At 50.0% G+C, this 21,800-nt stretch overlaps 1 protein-coding gene across 3 annotated transcripts in view; it reads right to left on the bottom strand.

Moving 5' to 3' along the window:
• Window positions 1–21,800, bottom strand: part of LOC147888234 (glycerol kinase) — a 77,364-nt gene that overhangs the window by 39,647 nt on the left and 15,917 nt on the right. For 2 of the 3 annotated variants that reach the window (XM_087393674.1, XM_087393672.1), the window contains exon 2: window positions 15,531–16,249. In XM_087393674.1, the coding sequence (XP_087249800.1) occupies window positions 15,531–16,249 (719 nt within the window). The remainder of the gene's footprint in view (window positions 1–15,530; window positions 16,250–21,800) is intronic. The other variant, XM_087393673.1, reaches the window with a different exon arrangement.

The raw sequence follows: 21,800 nt of genomic DNA on the forward strand, positions 1-21,800 counted from the left end.
AGGAGCCGCTTGCCCCTCGCACTCGACGCTCCCGTGAGGAGGTGTGGAGGCACACTCCATCCCTGGTCCAGCCCAGCATGCAGGCGACGTTGTTGGCACCGTTCACCACGGATGAGATGTTGGAGGCCTTGATGGCCATCGACGGGCAGAAATGCCCGGCCGAGGATGGGCTATCCCGGGCATTCTTCGCCTCCTTCTGGGATCAGACCCATCAGCCCCTCCTAGCAGCTCTTCAGAGGATTTTCAGCAGCAGTTATATGCCAGAGAGCCTCTCCTCGGGACTGATTTGCCTCATCCCGAAGGGAGGAGATAGACAGGAGATCCGTCAGTGGCGCCCGATCACCCTCCTTACCACTGCCTACAAAATCCTTGTCAAGATGATCAGCGCCAGAGTTTGGCCTCTACTTCCAGACCTCATTCATGACACTCAAACAGGCTTTGTCTAGGATCGCAGTATCCTGGATAATGTCTTCACCTTCTCAGAGGCGGCGGAGTGGGCTCAGCACAGTGGATCACACCTAGCCATCCTACTTCTCGACTTTTTGCTGGAGTCGCTAAATGGAGGCGAGGTCCCTCCGAAGAGCTCTCTCTCTGCCCCACCACTCCTGTCGAACCTGTAGGGCTGCGAGCTGACAAATCTGGCTGGACTCCTGCAAAGCCTGCGCCACCGAATCAACCAGATCCACGCACTCGCCCCAATCTCTGTCCCATAGACTGCATATACTGCTGCGCACGTCCACCCTCGAGAAAATGGAGTCGGGAATCCGGCATGAACAGGGGGGAAGGGCCTGAACTGCCGAGTCTAATGATAAGAGCACAGGCGCATGGCCGGAAAGTGTCGTCCCTCGAACTATATCCGCCTGACCGCCTCTGCTGATGGCCCAATCACTAACATAAAATCTATCCAGCCTCTCCAGGAGTCTGCCTCCTTCCCTGCGGAAGCCCCACGAGAAGTCCAAGCTCCCGTGCCAACGCCGGAAGGACGGGTCTCTCCAACTGTCCCTACCTCCTATCGCAAAGATAAATGAGTCCCAAGCGGACTGCTCTGCCTGAGACATACCTATAAACTCCGGTCCTCTGCCCTGCTGGTCCTCCTCCAAGGTCTCCAGATTGTTGAAGTCACCTCTAACAATCCAAGAATCCATGTCTGGGAGAATCCTTGTAAGTGTCCTCCAGAAGGTGGCTCTGCAACGGAGGTCTGTGGGAGCATAAATGTTGAGGATTCCTATTCTGGAACCCTCCAGTTCCAGGCCTACCCAAAGGGCACGGTCTGGGATCAACGTGCCATGACCGAAAACTCCCTGGGCTAGCTGCTCGCACACGGAAGTACAGACACCACCACTCCTCCCCAGTGCGTTGATCGAGGGCTCCCAATAAGTGTGAGAGCGCCCAGGGAGAATCTTCCCGCATCTACGGGAGTGAGCCGCAGAAAGCTTGTGCTCCTGGAGCAGAAGTACATCGAAACAACCAATCACTGCTGGCTGAAGTTCCTGTCTCAAAATGAGCTTCCTAGGACCACGGGTGCCAAAAGAGTGAAACCCGTTCACATTCCAGGATACGAGGTGTAGGCTCATGGTGAGGACAGGGAGGCTGCGAACAACTGTCTGCTCGCGGTCGAAGTCGAAGAAGAAGCTGACATTTCGGAGTGGAGGCGCTGACGCTTATGAGAAGGTTTGGAGGGGGAGGCGGGGTCGTCTTGCCCGTTCTTCAACACCTTCAGCAAAGGCGAGAGGCCTTTGGTGCCATGAGCGAAAGCTTTCTCGAGCCAGCTCGAGATCTCTGAAGTAGTCATCCCGTAGAAGGCTCGGAGTTTCTGAGGAGTCCAGGCTCTGACATCCTGGGGGAGGGGCCATGACAGGGGGGGCCTGAGGATCATAATCACTCTGAAGCGTTTGGCGGCGCAACGCCACCGCAGGCGCACGTCACCCTCAGACCACTGAGTCTCGAGAAGCTGCCCACCGAACGGGCCTATCCAGGAGCAGACCTGAGCGTGCGTCTGCTCCCTGAGAGCCTCCCAGACCGAGTCGTCTGTCCAAGACTCGGTGCCGTTGCTGAGGAACGTGAAAGCAAAGCTAGGGCTATCCCTAGGGGCCAAGGCGGCTATCTTCCCATCCGCCCCTTTGCGGAGCAGGAAGATACTGATGTCGAGGCAAGCAGGGAAGGTCCCGAGGTCGGCCACATCCAAGTAGTCCCAGGGGCCAGATCTGTAAAAGTCACCAGGAAGCTCTCTCTCCTGAAGCTGAGGCCCATCAGAGTCTGCCACTGAGGGGCTAGCGGACAGAGAAGCCTGCTCCAGTGGTGGTGTAGACTCAGGGTGTCCTGCCAGTGGAGGGGGAGGGGGAGGAGGCTGGGGGATAGGCGACTCAGACTCCTCGGAGGCGACTAGCGGAGGAGGAGGAGGGGGAGCGGGGGCTGCCCTCGGCTGAGGAGCCGTCGGTGCAGCTAACTCTGCAGGAGAGCTGAGAGAGGCAGGGGGGGGGGAGATGGGGATGCATCTGGAACTGGGGCTGAGAAGGAGGAGGAGGAGGAGACTGAGGAGGAAGAGGCGGGGGCTGAAGCTGCGGGTTGGGAGAAGTGGGGTGCAGCTGGGGGAGGGGCTGGGACTGAGTGGAAAGAGGCTGGGGAACGGAAGAGAGGGGGACCTGAGGCTGTGAAGGGCGGGCTACCGTCGAAGAAGAAGCTCTCCCAGGTCCCTGGGGCGGCTGCCTGTCAGGTCTCTGAGGTGCTGCTACAGGTTGGGTAACCTCTGCCTCCTTGCCTTTATCAGAAATCTTCTTGTTCTTTCCTCTTTTCCTTCTAACCTCAGTCCAACCGCCAGCTAACTCTGGACCGGACTCCGGCTGCCTCTGCTCCTCCTGACGTGGCTGCCCGAAGGGGGGGGGAGGGGGCGGAGAGGACGGGGGCGGGGGAGGCCGAGAAGAGCTGGCGAATCGTGGACAAACAGCCGCCAGGTGTCCAAAGCCGTGACACCTCAGGCACTGGCCTGGCTGTCCGGTGACTACCATGCTCTAGGTGATGCTGCCAGCTTCTGTCACGATCTCGATCACTGCAGGGAGAGTCGCAGGATCCGCCACAGCCACACGGACTCGGGGGGCTCCTACCGTAGTCACCGCATCGGCGAAAGTGTCGTGCATAACCCAGCCAAAGTGGGAGCCCAGGTCCCTGACAATCGGCCGCAGCTCAGCAGCAAGACCTGGAAAAACTAGCGTCACTGGATGGCGAGGTATACGGAACCGAACATCAAAATCCGCTGCGCTGAATCCACGGTACCACGGGACTATCATGATAATCTTTCCATCCACCGACGTGGGGGAGCCAGCAATCAGGTTGCTCGCAGCTTTCGCATTGGAGAGTTTGAGCCAGAAGATGCCCCTTCCCATAAGGGCCACCTCCTCAATATGGCCGTCCTCTAGCATGAGAGTGGACTGGAGCCAGTCCCTGATGGCTGATCTGGAGGGGAAATGTCCAATGACTCTGCCATAAACAGAGGTAAGGGCAAAGTCGTTGGCAACCTCCTGAACCCGAGATGATTGTTGCTCTGTCAGGATGACGCGGTAGGCATCTGGAGAGGGAGGGTCCGACTGGGCCTCCGGTTCCGGGCAGGAAGCCGCCATACCGCCAAGACAAACTGCGAGGCTTCCGATGAAGAAGAGGCTGCCACCCAGAAAAGGGGGGGATAGATGCGGGAGGGTGGAGCCTGGGTGTGAAGTAGACGGGTGCGGAGGCGAAAAGCGGGAAGGATGGAGGGCGGAGGGCGGAGGAAGCGGGACGGGAGGCCGGGAGGCGGAGGTGGCGCGGGATGGAGGAGTGAGGACGGAGAGCAGGTGAGGCGAGGAGGCGGGAGCGGGAGCGGGGGAGAGGCGGAGCGGGGCGGGAGGGGGGCGGGGTGGAAGGGCGGGGCGGAAGGGACGGGGTGGAGCGAAAGGGCGGGGGGGGCGGGGACGGAAGGGCGGGGTGGAAAGGGCGGGGGTGGAGCGGAAGGGCGGAGGGGCGGGAGGGGACGGGGGCGGTGTGGCGAGGGGCGGGTGGGCGAAGCGGGGGGGCGGGGGAGGAGCGGAGTGGGCGGCGGGGAGGGTGGAGCGGGGGGGCGAGGGGGGTGAGACGGAGCAGCGAGGGGGGGGTGGGCGTAGCGAGGGGGGGGCGGTGTGAAGCGGGGGTGAGGCGGAGGTGCGAGGGGGTGAGGGAGCGGAGAGGCGAGGGGTGAGGCGGAGAGGCGAGGGGCGAGGAGTGAGGGCGGAAGGGGACGAGGGGGGGGGGGGAGAGCGGGCGAGGGGGGCGCGGCGGCAGCGGCGAGGTGAGGCGGCGGGTGAGGGGGGGTGAGGGCGGAGAGGCAGGGGGTGGGGGTGGTCGAGACGAGGAGGAGCTAAGGGGAGGTAGAGTTGCGGGAGGGGAGGGGGAGGCTCGCAGGAGCTCGATAGGGGTGGGCAATGTTTGGACCTTTAGCTCGGGTTTCACGGAAACCTGGTCCCATGGTATAGGGGTTTCAGTGTAGAGGACTTTGATGCCCGCTTCCGCATTCCCCGCCATCTAGTTTCCCTCATCTTCCCAGGCCTCGCAACAGAGCTTCGCCCGATCATCAAGTACTTGGGGGCGCACTTTGGCTGGCTCATGCAGGACACCTTCGTTGATGCGGCGGCAACCCAAGGGGTGCAACGTGTGAAAGTGGCAATCCTAGATCCGCAGAGTATCCCCTCGGAGTTCGAGATTGAGACGGACATAGGTGTGGTGACGCAGCGCATTATGGTCATTGGTCGCCCAAATCAGTGTATGAGATGCCACGGCTTCGAGCACCAGGCGCGCTCTTGCCCTCGCTTCACGAGGACAGAACCTCAGATGGCCCCCATCTAGGCAACTCACGATCCCCCCCGCCAGGCATCGACACCCCCTCCCGAAGGGGAAGGCTGGACTGAGGTCAAAAGGAAATGGAAAGGAAACAAAACAGTAACAAAAAAGCCCCCCCCTCTCCAGCAAGAGACCCATGTGGTCACCAGTCAGCAGCAGCAGCCCGGTAAGGGGAAGGAGAAAGGGAAGGAGAAGGTCAGCCAGCCTCCCCCTCATCCTTCACCCCACCCCCCCCACCCCTCCTCCCCCCTCCTCCTCGGTTCCCCTACCTCCCCCCCCTACGGGACCCCCCCCGGCACCTTTGGTTTCAGCCCCCCCCTCTCCCTCGAGCATGATCCCGCAGGAACCCCCCCACAGACGGCCAGCACCACTCCAACTCTTTCAACAGCCAGCACCCCTCTTTCTGGTTCTGACTCCTCATCTTCGTCCCCCCACCCAAGGGCAACTCCTAGAGCTCTACCTTTGGAGTTTTACCGAGCAGGACCTTGGGATTACTTGGATGCAGTTGGTATTGGCTCCTTCCTTGCATGCCTAGACATCAGCATCTTCTTCCTCCGAAAGGGGACGGAGGGTAAGGTGTCCGTCCTTGCCCCCCATGATGGTCCTAGCTATTCCTTCACTATCACCAGTGACGGGAATGAGCAATGGACGAATGAAAATGTTTGGGAGACGATTCGTGATCAGTCCCAGGAGCAGGTACAGGACTGGATCGGTAGCAGAGCAGCGGAGCTTCTTCAGCAACAGTGGAAGGAGGGTGACGTTCATCTGAGATGGCGCCACAGCGCCAAACGATTCCGCCTTTTGGTCATCATTCGACCGCCTCTAGAGTGGATCTACGCGGAAGGGCTCCGCCCTTGGAGGACCTCAGCGGTAGCGGGCTTCTACAGTATTTCCTTGGCGGAGGCTTCGAGTTGGTTAGAGAGAGCTTACCACCATGGGACGAAGGGCCTTTCCCCTCTGCTGAAGGTTTTAGAGGATGGGTCCGATGATCCGGCCTCTCCTTCGAAACCTTCACAGAAGCGCCTTCGTCTGCACACTGAACATCCTCCGACCACCTCGACATTGACCGCAAGCAGACAGCTGTTTGTGGCCCATCTCTCCTCTTCATGAGTATACGCATTATCTCTTGGAACGTCAACGGGTTCCACTCATCAGGAACCCGCGGCCCCAGGAAGATGGTGCTCAGACAGGAGCTACAGCCAGCTTTGGTGGGAAGGGTAGATGTGCTCCTATTGCAAGAACACAAGCTTTCGGCTTCTCAGACCAGTAAGTGTGGGAAGGTCCTCACAGGACGCTCCCACACCTACTGGGAACCTTCGATTGGCGAGCAGGGGAGGAGCGGGGGTGTCTGTACCTCCATCGACGCTTCTCTAGTTCAACATGTGTGTGGTTTTGGCACCTTGATCCCAGGACGAGTGCTTTGGGTGGGCTTGAATATTGAGATCCCGCATCGGCATCCTCAATATCTATGCCCCGACCGACCTTAGACGGAGAGCCGCTTTCTAGAGCTCTTTGACAAACTTATTGCCAGAGATGGATGCTTGGATTGTAGGAGGAGATTTCAATAACCTTGAGGCTTTAGAGGATCAGCAAGGACGGAGCCCAGAGTTCCTCGGTATAGCTCAAGCGGAGCAGGCGGAATGGGACTCCTTGTTCGCTGTGGGAGGTCGGGACACTTGGAGGGAGCCTTCCTTTTGCAGATGGACAGGGAGCCTGGACTTCTCTTGGGGTTACAGGAGGAAGGTAGGCAGACTTTTGGAGCGGTTGGACCGTTTCTATGTCAGTGATTGGGCGATAGGTAGAGGTGGAGAGTCAGGGGTGATTCCAGGGACGACCCTCTCTGACCATGCCCCAGTCATCCTAGTCCTCGACTCAACCTCTCATTCCTTACCTCCCCGCTCGTGCCGGATCCCAGACTCCATCTACTCCAGAGCAGCGGTTCGCAGCAGGATAGTGGACCTGTGGGAGCAAGATTGGGACCCCATGGGGGATATGGCAGCTCAGGTAGCTCAGGTTCTTGCCGAGTCTAGTCTCATATGTCAGCAGGAGGCGACTCTGGTCAGGCAGCAGTGGTGGGCTAAGGAGAGGGGTCTCAGACGAGACCTTGCCTCGATACAGCGGATCCAGCAATCTTCTCCAAGCTCTGAGGAGCTCAGACGACAGGAGGTTAGAGCCCGCCGAGCCATGTTAGAGGAGATCACCCAGCGACGCTCAGAGTTCTCGTTTCATGCTTCCAAGTCCTTTTGGGCTAGGAAAGGCGACAGGATGTGCAGAGAGTTCTTCAGGACTCATGGCCACAGGTCAGCAGGGGAACAGCTCCGATCTCTTAGAGCGCAGGATGGTAGTGTCAGGACAGATCCAGACGAGGTCAGGGACTTGGCAACAGATTTCTACAGATCTCTATTCCAACAGGAGCCCCTAGACCCTCGTGCCCGCCGATGCAGGGAGGAGGTGTGGAGGTATATGCCGTCGCTCGTGCAGCCTAGCATGAGTGAAACCCTTCTCACCCCATTCACCATGGCAGAGATGCAGGATGCTGTGAGCGATATTGATGGGCAGAAATGCCCAGGTGAGGATGGGCTCTCTAGAACCTTCTTCACCACCTTTTGGGAGCAGATCCACCAACCCTTGCTCGCAGCCTTCCAGCATATCTTCTCCAGCGGACAGATGCCAAAGAGCCTTGCGACAAGCTTGATTTGCCTCATCCCCAAAGGGGGGGACTGTCAGGAGATTAGACAGTGGCGCCTTATCACCCTCCTCCCGACTGCCTATAAAATCCTCGCCAAGATGATCAGTAGCCGCATCCGACCCCTGCTACATGACTTGATCCATGACACCCAGACTGGTTTTGTCCAAGATCGCAGCATTTTGGACAACATCTTCACATTCTCAGAGGCAACGAAGTGGGCCCAGCATAGTGGCCAGCACCTTGCCATACTCCTTCTTGACTTTGAGAAGGCGTACGACAGGGTAGACTGGTCCTTCTTGGAGGGCACACTTTCTCGGTTCGGTTTCCCGGACGAGTGGATCAGAGGTATTTCTAGCCTCTACAGATCGGCCTCCAGCCGGGTTATCATCAATGGCAAGATGGGGGAGAGATTCACCCTCGACCGCTCGGTACGTTAGGGCTGCCCGCTTGCGCCCTACCTCTTCCTATTTTTTGCGGAGGCCATGACTCACTTCCTACGAGCCCGCACCACTGGTCTTCGAGGGATGCGCCTCCCTATTCGAGACGATGCAGAACTTCTGGACTCCGAGTATGCAGACGACACGGCCCTGTATGTGCAAGATGATATCGAGTCACTGGAGCGAGTGAGACTGTCTTTAGAGGTTTTTTGCCTAGCCGTTGGGGCGAAAGTCAACTGGCATAAGTCAGTTGGTTTTCTTACGGATCCGGGAGCTAGCTCACAGTGGGGTATTTTCAAGGGGTTTCGCTGGATCCCTAGAGGACAGACGACACGTTACCTGGGATTCCAGGTAGGGCTGGATATCACACCGGCTCAACAGTTCCTACCGGTGCTAGTTTCCATACGACGGAAGCTAGTCTCTGGAGCACGGCTCGGCTATCTCTGGCAGGCAGGGCCCTTGTGGTCAATCAGGTCCTTCTAGCCACCGCTTGGTACGTGGCATCTTGCTGGTGTTTCTCGAGATCGTGCGTAGCCCAGCTGAGGAGACTAGTGCGGAACTTTCTGTGGTCTGGCTCAGATGGTTCCGGCACCACCAGAGCCCGGGTCGCCTGGCAGACGGTCATTCTCCCCCAGACAGAGGGTGGTCTTGGCATCATAGATCCAGAACTGCAGAGTCAGGCATTACTTCACAAGTTAGTCATCCGCAGTCTGACCCCAGGAGGGCAGACGTGGAAGCTCTTGCTTCAGCATGGTCTCAGCGCGTGTATCCCCCAGAGAGGGGGTGATTGGCAGCCGTCTATCCGGTAGATTTTCACTTCAGCCCCGCTCCCCCTTCCTCCGCGGCCTCGTCTCGGTCTGGAGGAAGTTGCGGCACAGCCTCTCTCAGGTTCCCCCCAGCTGCCGAGAGGAGATAGACAGACAGCCCCTGATCTGGAGCAGCCAGGTGACATATGATACAGGTCGCCAGCTTGGAGAGAGATCCCATATCCCATGGGCACTCTGGGCGAGTGGGCCTGCGCGCTCGCTCCGGGTTTAAAGGGACGTCTATAGCCAGTTGGGCCCAGGCGAGCTGGCAACAGCAGTAGGTACGGCACGTGGGATCCAAGCTCGGCGAGCGGAGATCGTCGATGCTGCCATTCCTGCAGGTTGGAGGATTCCCATGATCACCAGACAACTCCTCCCAGGAGATGAGAGGTGGCTAGGGCAGTTCACTCCCCGCGGCATTCCTTTGGTGGTTGCGGGCCTTTTCTCTGATTCCCCCAGCTACCCTGGCAGCGCCTTCGCATCATAGGGCTGCAAGGGAAAGCGTGGCATATAGACCCCCTGATTGTTCAGGACCAGGACTGGAGACTCTGGATTTGGGAGGGCCGCTCCTTGACAGAGGTGGAGTGGGACCCAGGGGAGTGGCGCTGGCCACCACTGGAGACCTCAAAGAACCCTACCCCCTTCTTCTCATACAGCGCGCGTACCGGTAGGCGTGCTTTGGGGGCTCTCCAGCGCAGGCTACCCACCCAGGCACATAGTTGGTATGCCCAAGAGATATCTCTGGTCTTTCTTCGTACATTCTAGAAGACTCTTTGGGCAAGTTGGCAGCCGAGGAAGATCTTACTTCCTTTGGATGGTGGTCCACAAGGGGCTACCAGTTGGGAGATGGCTGAGGCAGATGGGACAGGAGGGGCACTGCCAGATGTATTTTCAGGAGGAGGAGTCCCTGAAGCACTGCCTTTGGAGCTGTTCGCATGCTCAGACAGTGTGGAAGGGAGTCATGGGGATCTTAGCGAGGGCTGCACCCGAGCTAGGACCGGTCACTTGGGGAGCCGTTTGCTGGTGCAGCACCGAGATGGGACATCACTTGGCTTATGAGTTCTCTCGGCAGGATCCAGTTTTCTTCATCACGCAGGCCACCTGGACATACATGGAAAGCTTCTCTTGGCATCTGATAGAGACAGATGCAGGAGCGATGACTCGGCACCCAGTTTGGGAGATCATAGGGAGTATTGTAGGCTGGCATATCTGGACTTCCAGATGCGCGCAGACCTTAGGAGATCAGGCTTCTTCTGCTACCCATACCCTAGCGGACATCTGAAGCACGATCATTCACATGCTCAAGGGTCAGTGGGATCAGATTGAGGGGGAGTCCCGGACAGGGAAGGAGAAGCGACGGCGCTTCCTTCGCGACTGGGACCATCAAGAGCTGTTCTTCCAGCACTCTGCTCAGAGTCTTCAGTGGCATTACTCCCCCCCACCGTGGCTGTTTGTCCACACTCAGATGATTATACCCTGAGAGGCTTGTAATTATTTTGTTACCACGGGCTGTATCCGCTTTGTGATTACAGCCCGTTGGCCTTTAGGCCTTCTCGTACTCTCGTTTTCAAGCAATATAACTAGCACTACTTTTTGCGAGGGGGGGGGGGGGAAAAAAAGGTCCTGGGCAAGAGCTGGAAGGTCCAGCAGCGTGAGAAGTGGCAAGAGGTGCAGTAGATCGTGGAGTAGGTCCAACCGAGGAGGTGCTATGAGGTACTACACTCGTGGACCTTTTAGGCCGTTTCTTTTTTCTCTTCCTTGGGCAATCTCTAGCAAAATGCCTAGAGGTCCTGCAAATCCTACACTGATCCTGTCTCCTAGCGATCTCAACTCTTTGCCTGAAGAATGAGCGATCTGGACGCTGGAGCATGATGTGGTCACCCGTAAAATTAGGGTCAGAGACAACGACCCTAACACGTGGTACCCCGTCCGTCTTGACTGCCTCTGCTACCGAAGAAGGCATCCCAAGAAAGGGGGGGATCTCGGCGACCATCCCGAAAACGGCTCCAATGGACGATAAGAGTCGATGGTACACCTGAGGGAGGCCGGGGAATCTGAGGAAAAGTGAAAACGTCCAGCCATCCTCCTCCACAGGGTCAAAACCTAGCGAGAAGGGTGTCAAGAAAAGCTCAATGCCAAAGGACTGGCTTGAAGCACTGTACTTGCTGCATCCGGGGAATAAAAAACAACCTGAAAGAAACCTCGACCATGCAAACGAACATCTATGAGGTGCCTGAACCTCCTACTTGGGCTCTGATACCATGTTAGAAATGACCCAACAGAGGGTACGCACCGCGGAAGACTGATAGTAATGCCCAGGAGCTCACACAGTGTGATGTGGGGGAGTGTGGAATCACAAACTTCTTAACTTACGTGCATAGATGTGCAAGCCAATAAATAGACAATGCTCATAGATAAATATAGAAGCAACTCTTTATATTTCCATCCGTCCACAAAGTAGGACAGGATACAATACCAAAAGGTCCTTCTACTACAAGCCTGACACTTCTAGATCTTTGAGCCCGCGTGCTCCACCTCGAGCATATGAAGACTCTCTGTCTAGATCCCTTCCACCTTGCTGTTTGAAAGCCAGCCTAGGTGGCCAGCCACTCTAGCTCAGTCTGCAGCTTCTGCTAGGTCACCTGGTCCTCCTGAATATAGGCCTAAGGCTCCCCCTTTGCTGCTCATGTCTGCTGTCTTGAGGGCTGCTCCAAGTGATGATTATGGAGGCCCCTAGGGGCCCCTTTTATAGGGCAAATCCCTACTCAAAATAGCCGACCCAAACTGGCCGACTTCAGGGTCTATTTGGGCCAACCCTGGTCTGTGGGAAAATTTGTTGTAGGCAGCCCCTTTTAGGACCCTCTTTTCTAGGGCCTTTGGCCCACACTCCAAGGGCTTTAGCCCTCCGTCCAAGGCAGGGTCCCAGTCTCTTCTGTCTGCCTATATAAGGCTAGGTTGGCTGGCTCCAACCAGCCCAACCAGCTCAACCAGGATGGCCAACCCTGCTGCTGGTACACCCGCCTCTGCTGCGCCCCTTTTTGGCACCTTGTACTGCCCGCACGTCTGCACCTTGGCTGCGCCACATGTCGCCTCAGTCCGCCCTCATGTGCGCCTCTGTAAGGGGCCTGTTCCAGCCTGTATGCACAGCCCTTGAGGCGCCTCTGCCAGGCTGCTGTGCTGCCCACATGGCAGCCCATGTGCTGCCCATGTGGCAGCCCCTTTAGCCCTTTCCCTGTGAGGTGCTGCCCATGTGGCATCCCCCTCCACCATGAGTCTTTTGGGCACATGCCCTAGGTCTCCCTCCCCCATGCTCTCCTCATATGGGGGCTTACAGATGGGGAGGTGACCTTTCACACAGAGTTCGCCATGATATCACTCCAGACTAATTGTTAGAATGTCACTGTCCCCACCTGTGAGCCCCCAATTTGAGGGGACAAGGGGGCAGAAGACAATAGGGGGATGGAGGCTGTTGTACCTGGCTGTTTGGAGGCAGACCTGTGCTATATCTGAGGCAGCACCCTGCGTGGAATATTGCGCCAGCACCATGGACCCATGCAGGGGGGCATATACAGCATCACTTGTACCAGCCAGTAGCAGCCCAAAGGCCCAGCATATGGGGCCTTATATAGGCCAAGAGGCTGGCCCAGAAAACCAACCAGGGGTCACCCTGGCCATTTTGGCCCCTTCAGGGGTCGGTGCAGCATGGAGAAACCGACTGGCCAAGTCGGCCAGTCTGAGGGCTTGCTGCCCACCTATACAAACCCCCCTTCCCCCCACACATTCCTCATCAGCCTACACTGACAGCCTTGCATCAGGCAGCATGCTAGGATAGGAGAGTGCTCAGCCTTTTGTGGCAGCAACACTTGCTGTCTTCTCCGCTCATCTCTGAGCTTTGTCAGCCCACATCTTGTGGAGGAATATATATCTGAGTTTTGGTCTCTATCTCTCTCTATCTCTTTTGAGAAAGGTTTTGTGTATGAGTGTGATCATCTACATAGTCTACTGAGTGTTGTATGACCTGCGATCGGAGTGAGAGGTGTGAGAGATTCTATCCTCTACTTTCCAACACTAATGTCAGCTTTCAACACAGGTTTTGGGCTTTGCCTAGTTGAAGACTACCGAGATTGGCACTGGAGTCATTCAAATGACTAGTAGATAGAGGGGTTAGCACGGTCTGATGTGCATGTATATCCAAATGGTTTACCAGTCAAGGTATTTAGATGGATCATCCCCTTTTTAGTACAGTTTAAGTGCCTCGTCTCCCTTGGTCGCACGAGATGAGATCATCGGTTGGATCTACTCCAGCTCTTACGTCACGAACTTGGGGGGGAAGGGGGGGGACCAAGAGTTTTCAACCAAGATCCAATTCTATCACAATTACTTCTTGAGAGTATCAAAGGACGGAGTGATTATCAGACCCCAGTAGTTGTAGGACAAACTAGTCTCACATGCATTGGGGATTGCCATAGGCAGATCCGGGTCTCGTCCCACTAGTTGAGGATCGAGATAGGGAGAGCCACAGGTACACCTAGAGAGTAGTGGATCTGCAAGTTATGCATCCTAGAGGAGGTGGAGACAGAGGAGTGCTTCTTATGTACTTGCCCACTCTACTATGAGATTCGTGGACGATACCTCTGTCTTTTTCAAGAGGGCCACGGTTTCGGGCCACTGTCTTACCTTCATGATCACCTCTACCTTGGTCTATATCTGATCGAGATGCAGCAACACAAAGAGACCCTGCTGAGATAGATCAAACAAAAGGAGGTGATGGTCACATAGGAGACAGAGATAGACTGGACACAGTGACATGTCACAAATCTATACACGTTCAAGTCAGCCCCAGGACAATGGAATGGAGGAGGAGGAGCAAGCTTCTTTGAGAGCGGATTGAATTAGGGGAAGAGACGACATGGAGTTGTGGAGCCAAAGACATTGAGACCACGTACAAGGCTAGAGGTTGACTAGAGCATGCACGGTGGAGGTCCAGCCTATCCCAGTCTACTCAAAGGGGGCCATCAAAAGTCGGGCTGTCACTCTCGATATGGCCCACCGCATACAAAGATCACGGAGGCCACATCCACCACTGCAGCAAGAGACAACCTGGCAAAGACAGATACGAGATATCTTCACATCCTACCAGAGGGCTGCCATGGCACCAGGATAATAGATAATAGTCAATCAAAATTCCTTTTCTCTCAATATTTCTGAGTTTTGGGTTTTTGAGTCCTAGTTCTTGAGTTTCTTAGCATGCACTCAGCAAGGGCCCTTAGAGAGCACTTGCCTCAGCCCATAGTGGCTTGTATGAGTTACTTTTTTTATTGTAACTTGTCTCATAGGCCCATGAGGCCTCCCAAAGACGTTTATATATCTTTCTTTCTATGCATGTGTGTGTGCACGTGCATGTGGCACATCAACCTTAGTACAAAGAGAGTTATTTGGCCCCTAGGGACAGACGTGCACAACCATAGATCCTAAAATGCATGCCCCAAAAAGCGTGAGGCGTTTTCGCTTGTTCAAACAATATCACATCATCTAAGAGTAGATAGGGGCTGATAGAGGAAGAAGCTTGCTAGTACACAGCATGTGTAGCAATGCATGGACAATTCAAGCACCTAGTAGATGGGTAGACTGATCTGCCAGACCACCTCCTTCGACAGGATTAACATATTCCACTCGGCATTTCTTTGCTCAAATATTAGAATCTAGGGAACAATGCTGCTTTAATATCTCGGCCTCCATGGTGACAAAGACTGAGGAAGATATCATAAACAGACGGCTAGAGGGCATCTTTGAGGAAGGGGCACATAAGGGTCTTCTTTTCTGGCACTAAAGAATCATGATACCAGCTGTATTGTGATTTCCTTGGATAAGAATTTGTTTTTAACTATGCAATCTAGAAACTGTAGCATATTTGACAACAATCAACAAATCATTAAGAAGCTAAGTTTGTACATAAAGCAATCCTTTGGGCTGCTACAATTGTAATTCCTCTATTAAATTTTCTTCTTTTTTTGACATAAAATTGTATGGCATCACTTAGGTTATAAGGAGTTTCTAGCATTTGCATAATGCAGCCTGTCCAGACTCTTCTTCATCCAGCAGGTTCTTCAGTAACTTGGATATCTTATGCATCCCTTTTATAAAATCCAGCGTCTAATATGTCAGTACTGAAAGGTCCTTTTTTGCCGTGCAGAATCATGTTTACAGATTAACAACCAGGTGAGGGGTGAAGGAGAGAAGCTGACAACCAAACTGTCCTCCATTTTTTCCTTCCTCCTTTCCAAAACTCTCCCAACCTGATGTACCATTCCCCTTCCCTTCCTTCGGCATCCTCTCCCCCGTGATCTTATCCACTAGATCTTTCTTTATTTCCCACTTACATTGCACCTTAGTTTTTTAACCTCCTAACCACCCTACCTCCTATGAGAACATAACCACTCCAACACTCAATTAATTACACAACCCCTCCCACCTCTCCAATATTCACATCCCAAAACCTTCTTCCTCTGGACCCCATAGTTAAAGAGGGGTTACAACTTCCCCAAGCTTACGGATTTTCAGGAGCTCAAACGCATCCCAAAGCTCACAGAATTCCCCCTCTTCCCCTGGCCTCCACAGCGAAATGGGGCTACACACTAGAATGCCTTTTGCATAAACAAAAATCCACAGTAATAGTACCAACATTTCTGATTTCCCACCCAGCAGTTTTTCATCGATTACTAAAGCAGATTCATAACAATCAAGCCATCAACTTACAGGAGGTATTCCTGATCCTGTGGTAAATTTATCCACTTTCCATGTTCCTGCCAAACCCGAAACTTGCAGAGGGTTTGTTGCCGCAAAAGCTGACCCACTTGTTGCACAGCCTCCTAAAAGTTCACCATTCCTGAAATCAGACTCCCATTTCTCTCGCTGGACAGTGATTCTCTTTAAAACAGGAATAGCTCTACCATTTTCAAGTGGTCCTTCCATGACGATCTGTTGCAAAAGTCTCACACGAAATCTTGTATCTCCCCCTTGAACTAAGCAATGCTCTACCTCAAAGGTGCTCTGCTTATCACCTTCATGTGCAAAAATTTTTGAAGGGTTTCCAAGGCCAAACTTTTCTTTCATAACTCTCCGGCCAGGCCAAACTGCAATATAAGATCCACTGATGTGAAAAGCAAGAAATTCAACTCCCGAATCTGGGTCTTCTGCAAGTCTTTCATCCACACTGTATTGGGTAGCAGCATCTGCTTCACAGCCAACGGTTGGAAGCAGTCTGATCAATTTGTACTGCAGAGATTTGTCTGCAAGAGTAGGGCATTGTGTCTGCCAATCATGAATTTGGACATCCCACTCCCGAAATGCTTCTGGAACAACTGAGGAGGGCAGTTCGCAAGGAGCCCCTGTAGCAGAAAACTCCGCCCCATAACCATCCCATTCACCAGAGATCTGTTCTGCAAAGTCTTTCCAAGCCGCATTTTTGTCACCAGCTGTCATGTTCTTAAACATTTCTAAAATGTATCAGGGCCTTTTGATTGAAAACTCCCTCTCACAAATATTAAACCACCAAACAAATGTTATAAGAAGTTACATCTCTCTCTCTCTCTTTATACACATACACACACACACACACATATATGTGTGTGTGTGTACATACATATACATACATATACATATGTATACATACATACATTCATATATATATACATATATATACATACGTATATCTATGTATGTATGTATACATACATATATATACGTACATATACATACATATACATACGTATATATACATATATACATACGTATATGTATGTATATATACATATATGTATGTATATGTATGTACATACATATACATACATACATACATACATACATACGTATGTATGTATGTATATATACATATATATACATACATACATACATATATATATATATGTATGTATACATACATACATACATATACATACATATATGTATATGTACATACATACATACATACGTATGTATGTATGTATGTATACATACATATATATATATATGTATGTATATGTATATATATGTATATATACATATATTGTATATATATGTATATATATATGTATGTATACATACATACATACATATACATACATATATGTATATGTACAGACATATATGTATGTATATGTATGTACATACATATACATACATATATGTCTGTATATGTACATACATACATACATACGTATGTATGTATGTATGTATACATACATATATATATATATGTATGTATATGTATATATATGTATACATACATATATATATATATGTATGTATGTATGTATACATACATATATATATATATATGTATGTATATGTATATATATGTATATATACATATATATATACAATATACATATATATACATATACATACATATATATATATATGTATGTATACATACATACATACATATACATACATATATGTATATATACAGACATATATGTATGTATATGTATGTACATACATATACATACATATATGTATGTATATATGTATATATACGTACATACATACATACATACATATGTATGTATGTATATATACATACATATACATATACATACATATATATATATGTATGTATACATACATACATATATGTATATATACAGACATATATGTATGTATATGTACATACATATATGTATATATACATACATATACGTATGTATGTATGTATATATACGTACGTATATGTATGTGTGTGTGTATGTATACATACATACATGTATATATGTATGTATGTATACATACATACATACGTATATGTATGTATATGTATGTATGTATGTATGTGTGTGTATGTATGTATGTATACATACATACATACATATGTATATATATGTATATATATGTATATATATATGTATGTATGTATATGTATGTATGTATATATATGTATGTATATGTGTGTGTGTGTGTGTGTGTGTATATACATAGCATCCTTTGAAGAAGCTCTCTCAAACTGCAGTTATCATCTTTTTCCCAGGCAAAACACCCTCAGCTAATGATGTGGGACAATGGGTGAATTCTCTCCTAGGTGGATGCTATGTAGAAGGAGTCTATTTTGCCTCCCGAGGATTTTATGAAGTTCATCTTTTGGATGCCTTGACAAAACAAAAGATGCTGGAAATGTCCCCTTTATTTTTTGGTCGTCAAATGGTACACATCATGCCCTGGTCCCCTAATAAGGACTATCAGACTCTCATCAAGCATCATTGCCCTGTATGGGTTGAAGTGGTTGATTTTCCAGATTACATGAGAACAGAGCTTCCAGGCTTAGCCATGACATTGGGACAAGTGATCTGTCTCCCTCGTCCCACAAGTAATAAAAATCGTTTTTGCATCTTATGGGATACTGATCGACCAACCCCCTCTGCTATTGCAGTTGAGATTGAGGGTGTTAATTTGGGAAAGAGATATTTCACTTTAAAATGGGGCATTTTTGCTGGAGCTTGTTTCTCTTGTCACAAGTTTGGACACCTAGCTTCGGAGTGTCCCTCTATCCTTCATCCGCCTCCTCCAGCAGCTATTCCTCTGCCATCTCATAAAGGAGGCCAGAAGACATATGTGGAAAAGACTGAAGCTAAAGGAGTAAAGCCTTCAGTTCATACAGGAAGCCAGGCCAATTCAGCTCAAAATAAGGATAAAGGAAAAAGTAAGTTAGTGGAATATAATTCTTCTTCTCACGAGGGTTGGCAGACAGCAAAGAAGACGATGCCTCTCAAACAAAGACCTCTCCAATCTCGTAATTGGGATGCTTCTGCTCCTTCTCCAGGACAACCTTCTACCTCTTCGGGCAACCCCGGGTCAGCAAGACCCTGTGGCAATGGCAGAGGCTTGATGCCTCCCTTTCTTTTTGAGGACTGTTCATCTCTTGTACATATTTCTATGTGTGCTTCTCTTGAATGTATTTCTTATAATATACAGGGCCTCTGCAACTAGAATAAATGGAGGCTCCTATGGCATTATATAAATAAAACTCATCCAGATGTAGTGTGTCTGCAAGAGCATAATCAGCATTCTTTTGCTGGCCAGCATGGGTTCTTTTCAGGATATGATATATTTTATGCAGGATCTGAACAATTCTCTGGGCTGTGCATTTTAGCCAGACATGATCTGCAACCCTGGATAGCATATAATGATCTTGGTGGTCGATGGATGATTATCCAATGTATGATCAATGGAGAGATTTTTGAAATCGTCTCCTTGTATGCCTCTCAAAATTCAGCTTCTAGAGCTCAAATGTGGGACTCCATAAAGCAATATCCTTGGTCCTCAAATGCTCTACTTTGTGGCGACTTCAATAATTCTCCTCACTGGAAGGACAATACCACGCACAAATCCCATATGCTGACCTCTGAAATCCAGCAATGGGAACATATGACTTCATCGCTTCAATGTGCAGATTTATGGACAGCAACTCACCCTTCAGTTATGGGATTTACATATCATCATAATGCTTTTACAGAATATTGGGCCAGGCTTGATAGATGTTACCTTATTCATGCTCAGCAATATGATGAATATACATGCCACATGTGGACTGATTATTCTCAACAATTATCTGATCACACTCCACTTTGGTTCACCCTTTCATTTGGAATGCCTCTGGATGACTTGCAGCTCTCTCCAGTCAGACATTTACAGGTCAATCAATTATCTTTCTCATGAAAAATTCCAGCAAATGATCAGACTGGCTTGCAGGCCATTGTTATCCCATGCTCAGGAGGATTTGGACTTTGCTTGGAACTCTTTTGTACATTGTACTCAAAATGTCATTAAGGAATATGGAAGATGGTACATGGTAGAAACCAGACAGCATATCCAGTGGGCAAAATCATACAAGCAGCATTTGGTACAGATTAGCCATCAAAGGTCTCTATCTGCTTCTGAGCAGCATTTATTGTCCTGTGCTTCCTCCATAATTGATGCCAATGATAAACGAAAGCTTTCTAAATGGCAAACCAGGGCTAGAGTTAAACCTATGCTAGATAAGGGTTGTTCCTCGAAATCTTTCTTTCGGAATTTACATGCACATAGACAAAGTCAATCTATCATGAGGGGTCAGGAAACCAAATGGTCTTTGGACCCAGACTTTATCTCAGCTACAAAAACAATGTTTGGATCATTTTCAGCTTCTTTTTTCTCAGCCCTCTTCTTCTACACCTCAGGTTGCATAGGCTCGGAACAGATTTACAGAGCTTGTTTCTCCTATTGTTTCTTTGCAAAAAGCTACAATGCTGGAAATGTCTTTCTCAGATATTGAATTGGATAAAGCCCTCAAGCATTTGGGTAAACATAAATCCCCTGGCTGGGATGGTTTGACGGTTGAATTTTTTGTAGCCTTCTGGGCTGAATTGAAGGGTCCAATTTTGAAGTTCATTAATGTAGCCTGGCAGCATCAACATCTTCCCTCAGCTTGGAAGCATGGTCTGGTTAAGCTTGTGTCCAAAAAACCTTTATGTGAGACAATGGATGACTGGAGGCCCATCACTTTGATGCCGGTTATATACAAACTTATTGCCAAAATGTTGGTACATCGGATAAAGGATATCCTTCATGATGGACTTCATCCCAGGCAATATGGTTTTGTTCCAAGAGGGCATATTCATGACAATATCTCTAATACTCTCATCGCAATGGAATATGCGAAATATTCAGCTCAAGATGTTTTGGTCATGCAGGTGGATGTGGCGAAGGCATTTGATACGGTACAGTGGGATTATGTCTCTCAAATCATGTTTAAACTTGGTTTTGGGCCAAAGCTAGTTAATGTCATATATTGGCTTTACTCAGATTCCACTGCACAATGCTTTATAGGGAATCATTTGTCTGAGTCTTGGACTCTAGAACGATCAGTTCGACAGGGATGCCCTCTCAGTGCTTTGCTCTATGCCATTGCTTCACATCCTTTACTTCTTTATATGGATCATCTGGTTGATACTGGACAGTTAGTGGGGCTTCAGATTTCTGGTTCACGACCCTTCATTGCACAGGCTTATGCAGATGATTCATTCTTCATGCCAAAGAACAGTCCTTTGGAGCTTCGTCCCTTGATGGATACCCTTTCAGATTTTGGGTTGGCAGCTGGTCTTAAAATTAATTTTCAGAAATCAAAACTCTTGCCTCTCAAGCATTGTGACTGGCATGCTATCCTGTGGCCCGGCCAGATTATTTCTCCGGAAAACATAGTAAGACATTTGGGCTATCCCATTGGCTGGAAAATCAGAAATAAGCATCAAATATCATGGGTGTCCAACAAAATTCAGGACAAATTACAATATTGGAAGATCTCCACTTGGCCTCTGCATGTACGGCTTCGAATTGTCCAGTCCATTGTTCTAGCTTATGTCCAGTTCTACCTTCCTCTATTACATTGGTCATCTCGAGACCTCACTTCCTTTATGTCTCAAGCCATGGAGATTTTTTGGAAAACTAAGCTTCATAAAAAAGCTTTAAGGTTGCTCAAAATGGAATTGCTTTGCTCACCAAGAATGCATGGTGGTTTGAATATAATAAACATTAAATTTCATGTGTTGGCAAGAAAGATCACTATGCTCAAGACATTTTTTCAACAAGAGCAGCCTTGGTCTATCATGTTGGCAATTTTGTGTGGTTAGATGCACACAAATGCTTATGGACATTGGCTAGTTGATCCATCGGAAGTAGTACTTCGCAAATTTCAAGGTAAAATCCCTGGTTGTCCATTTTCTACTTCCTTGATTCAGGATTGGAAGCAAGTACTCTCTCACATCAAATGGTCTCCCCATCCTGCTTCTATAGCTTCCTCACTCAGAATGGAAAGCATTCATTGGAGTGCTGTGTTTCCTCTCCCCTTGCTGTACAACAACCAATTAGAGCTTACAATCTTATGAAATTGGGCATTCGTTTCATTGATGACGTGGTGGATACACAAGGACATATTCTCTCTTTTCCAGCAGCATGTCGGCAATACAATCTTGGGATGCATCACAGACCTATTTGGAA

The sequence above is a fragment of the Dipteris shenzhenensis genome, chromosome 22, assembly GCF_047967505.1.
Source record: "Dipteris shenzhenensis isolate YYH24624 ecotype China chromosome 22, Dip_SZ_1.0, whole genome shotgun sequence".
Taxonomy (NCBI): domain Eukaryota; kingdom Viridiplantae; phylum Streptophyta; class Polypodiopsida; order Gleicheniales; family Dipteridaceae; genus Dipteris; species Dipteris shenzhenensis.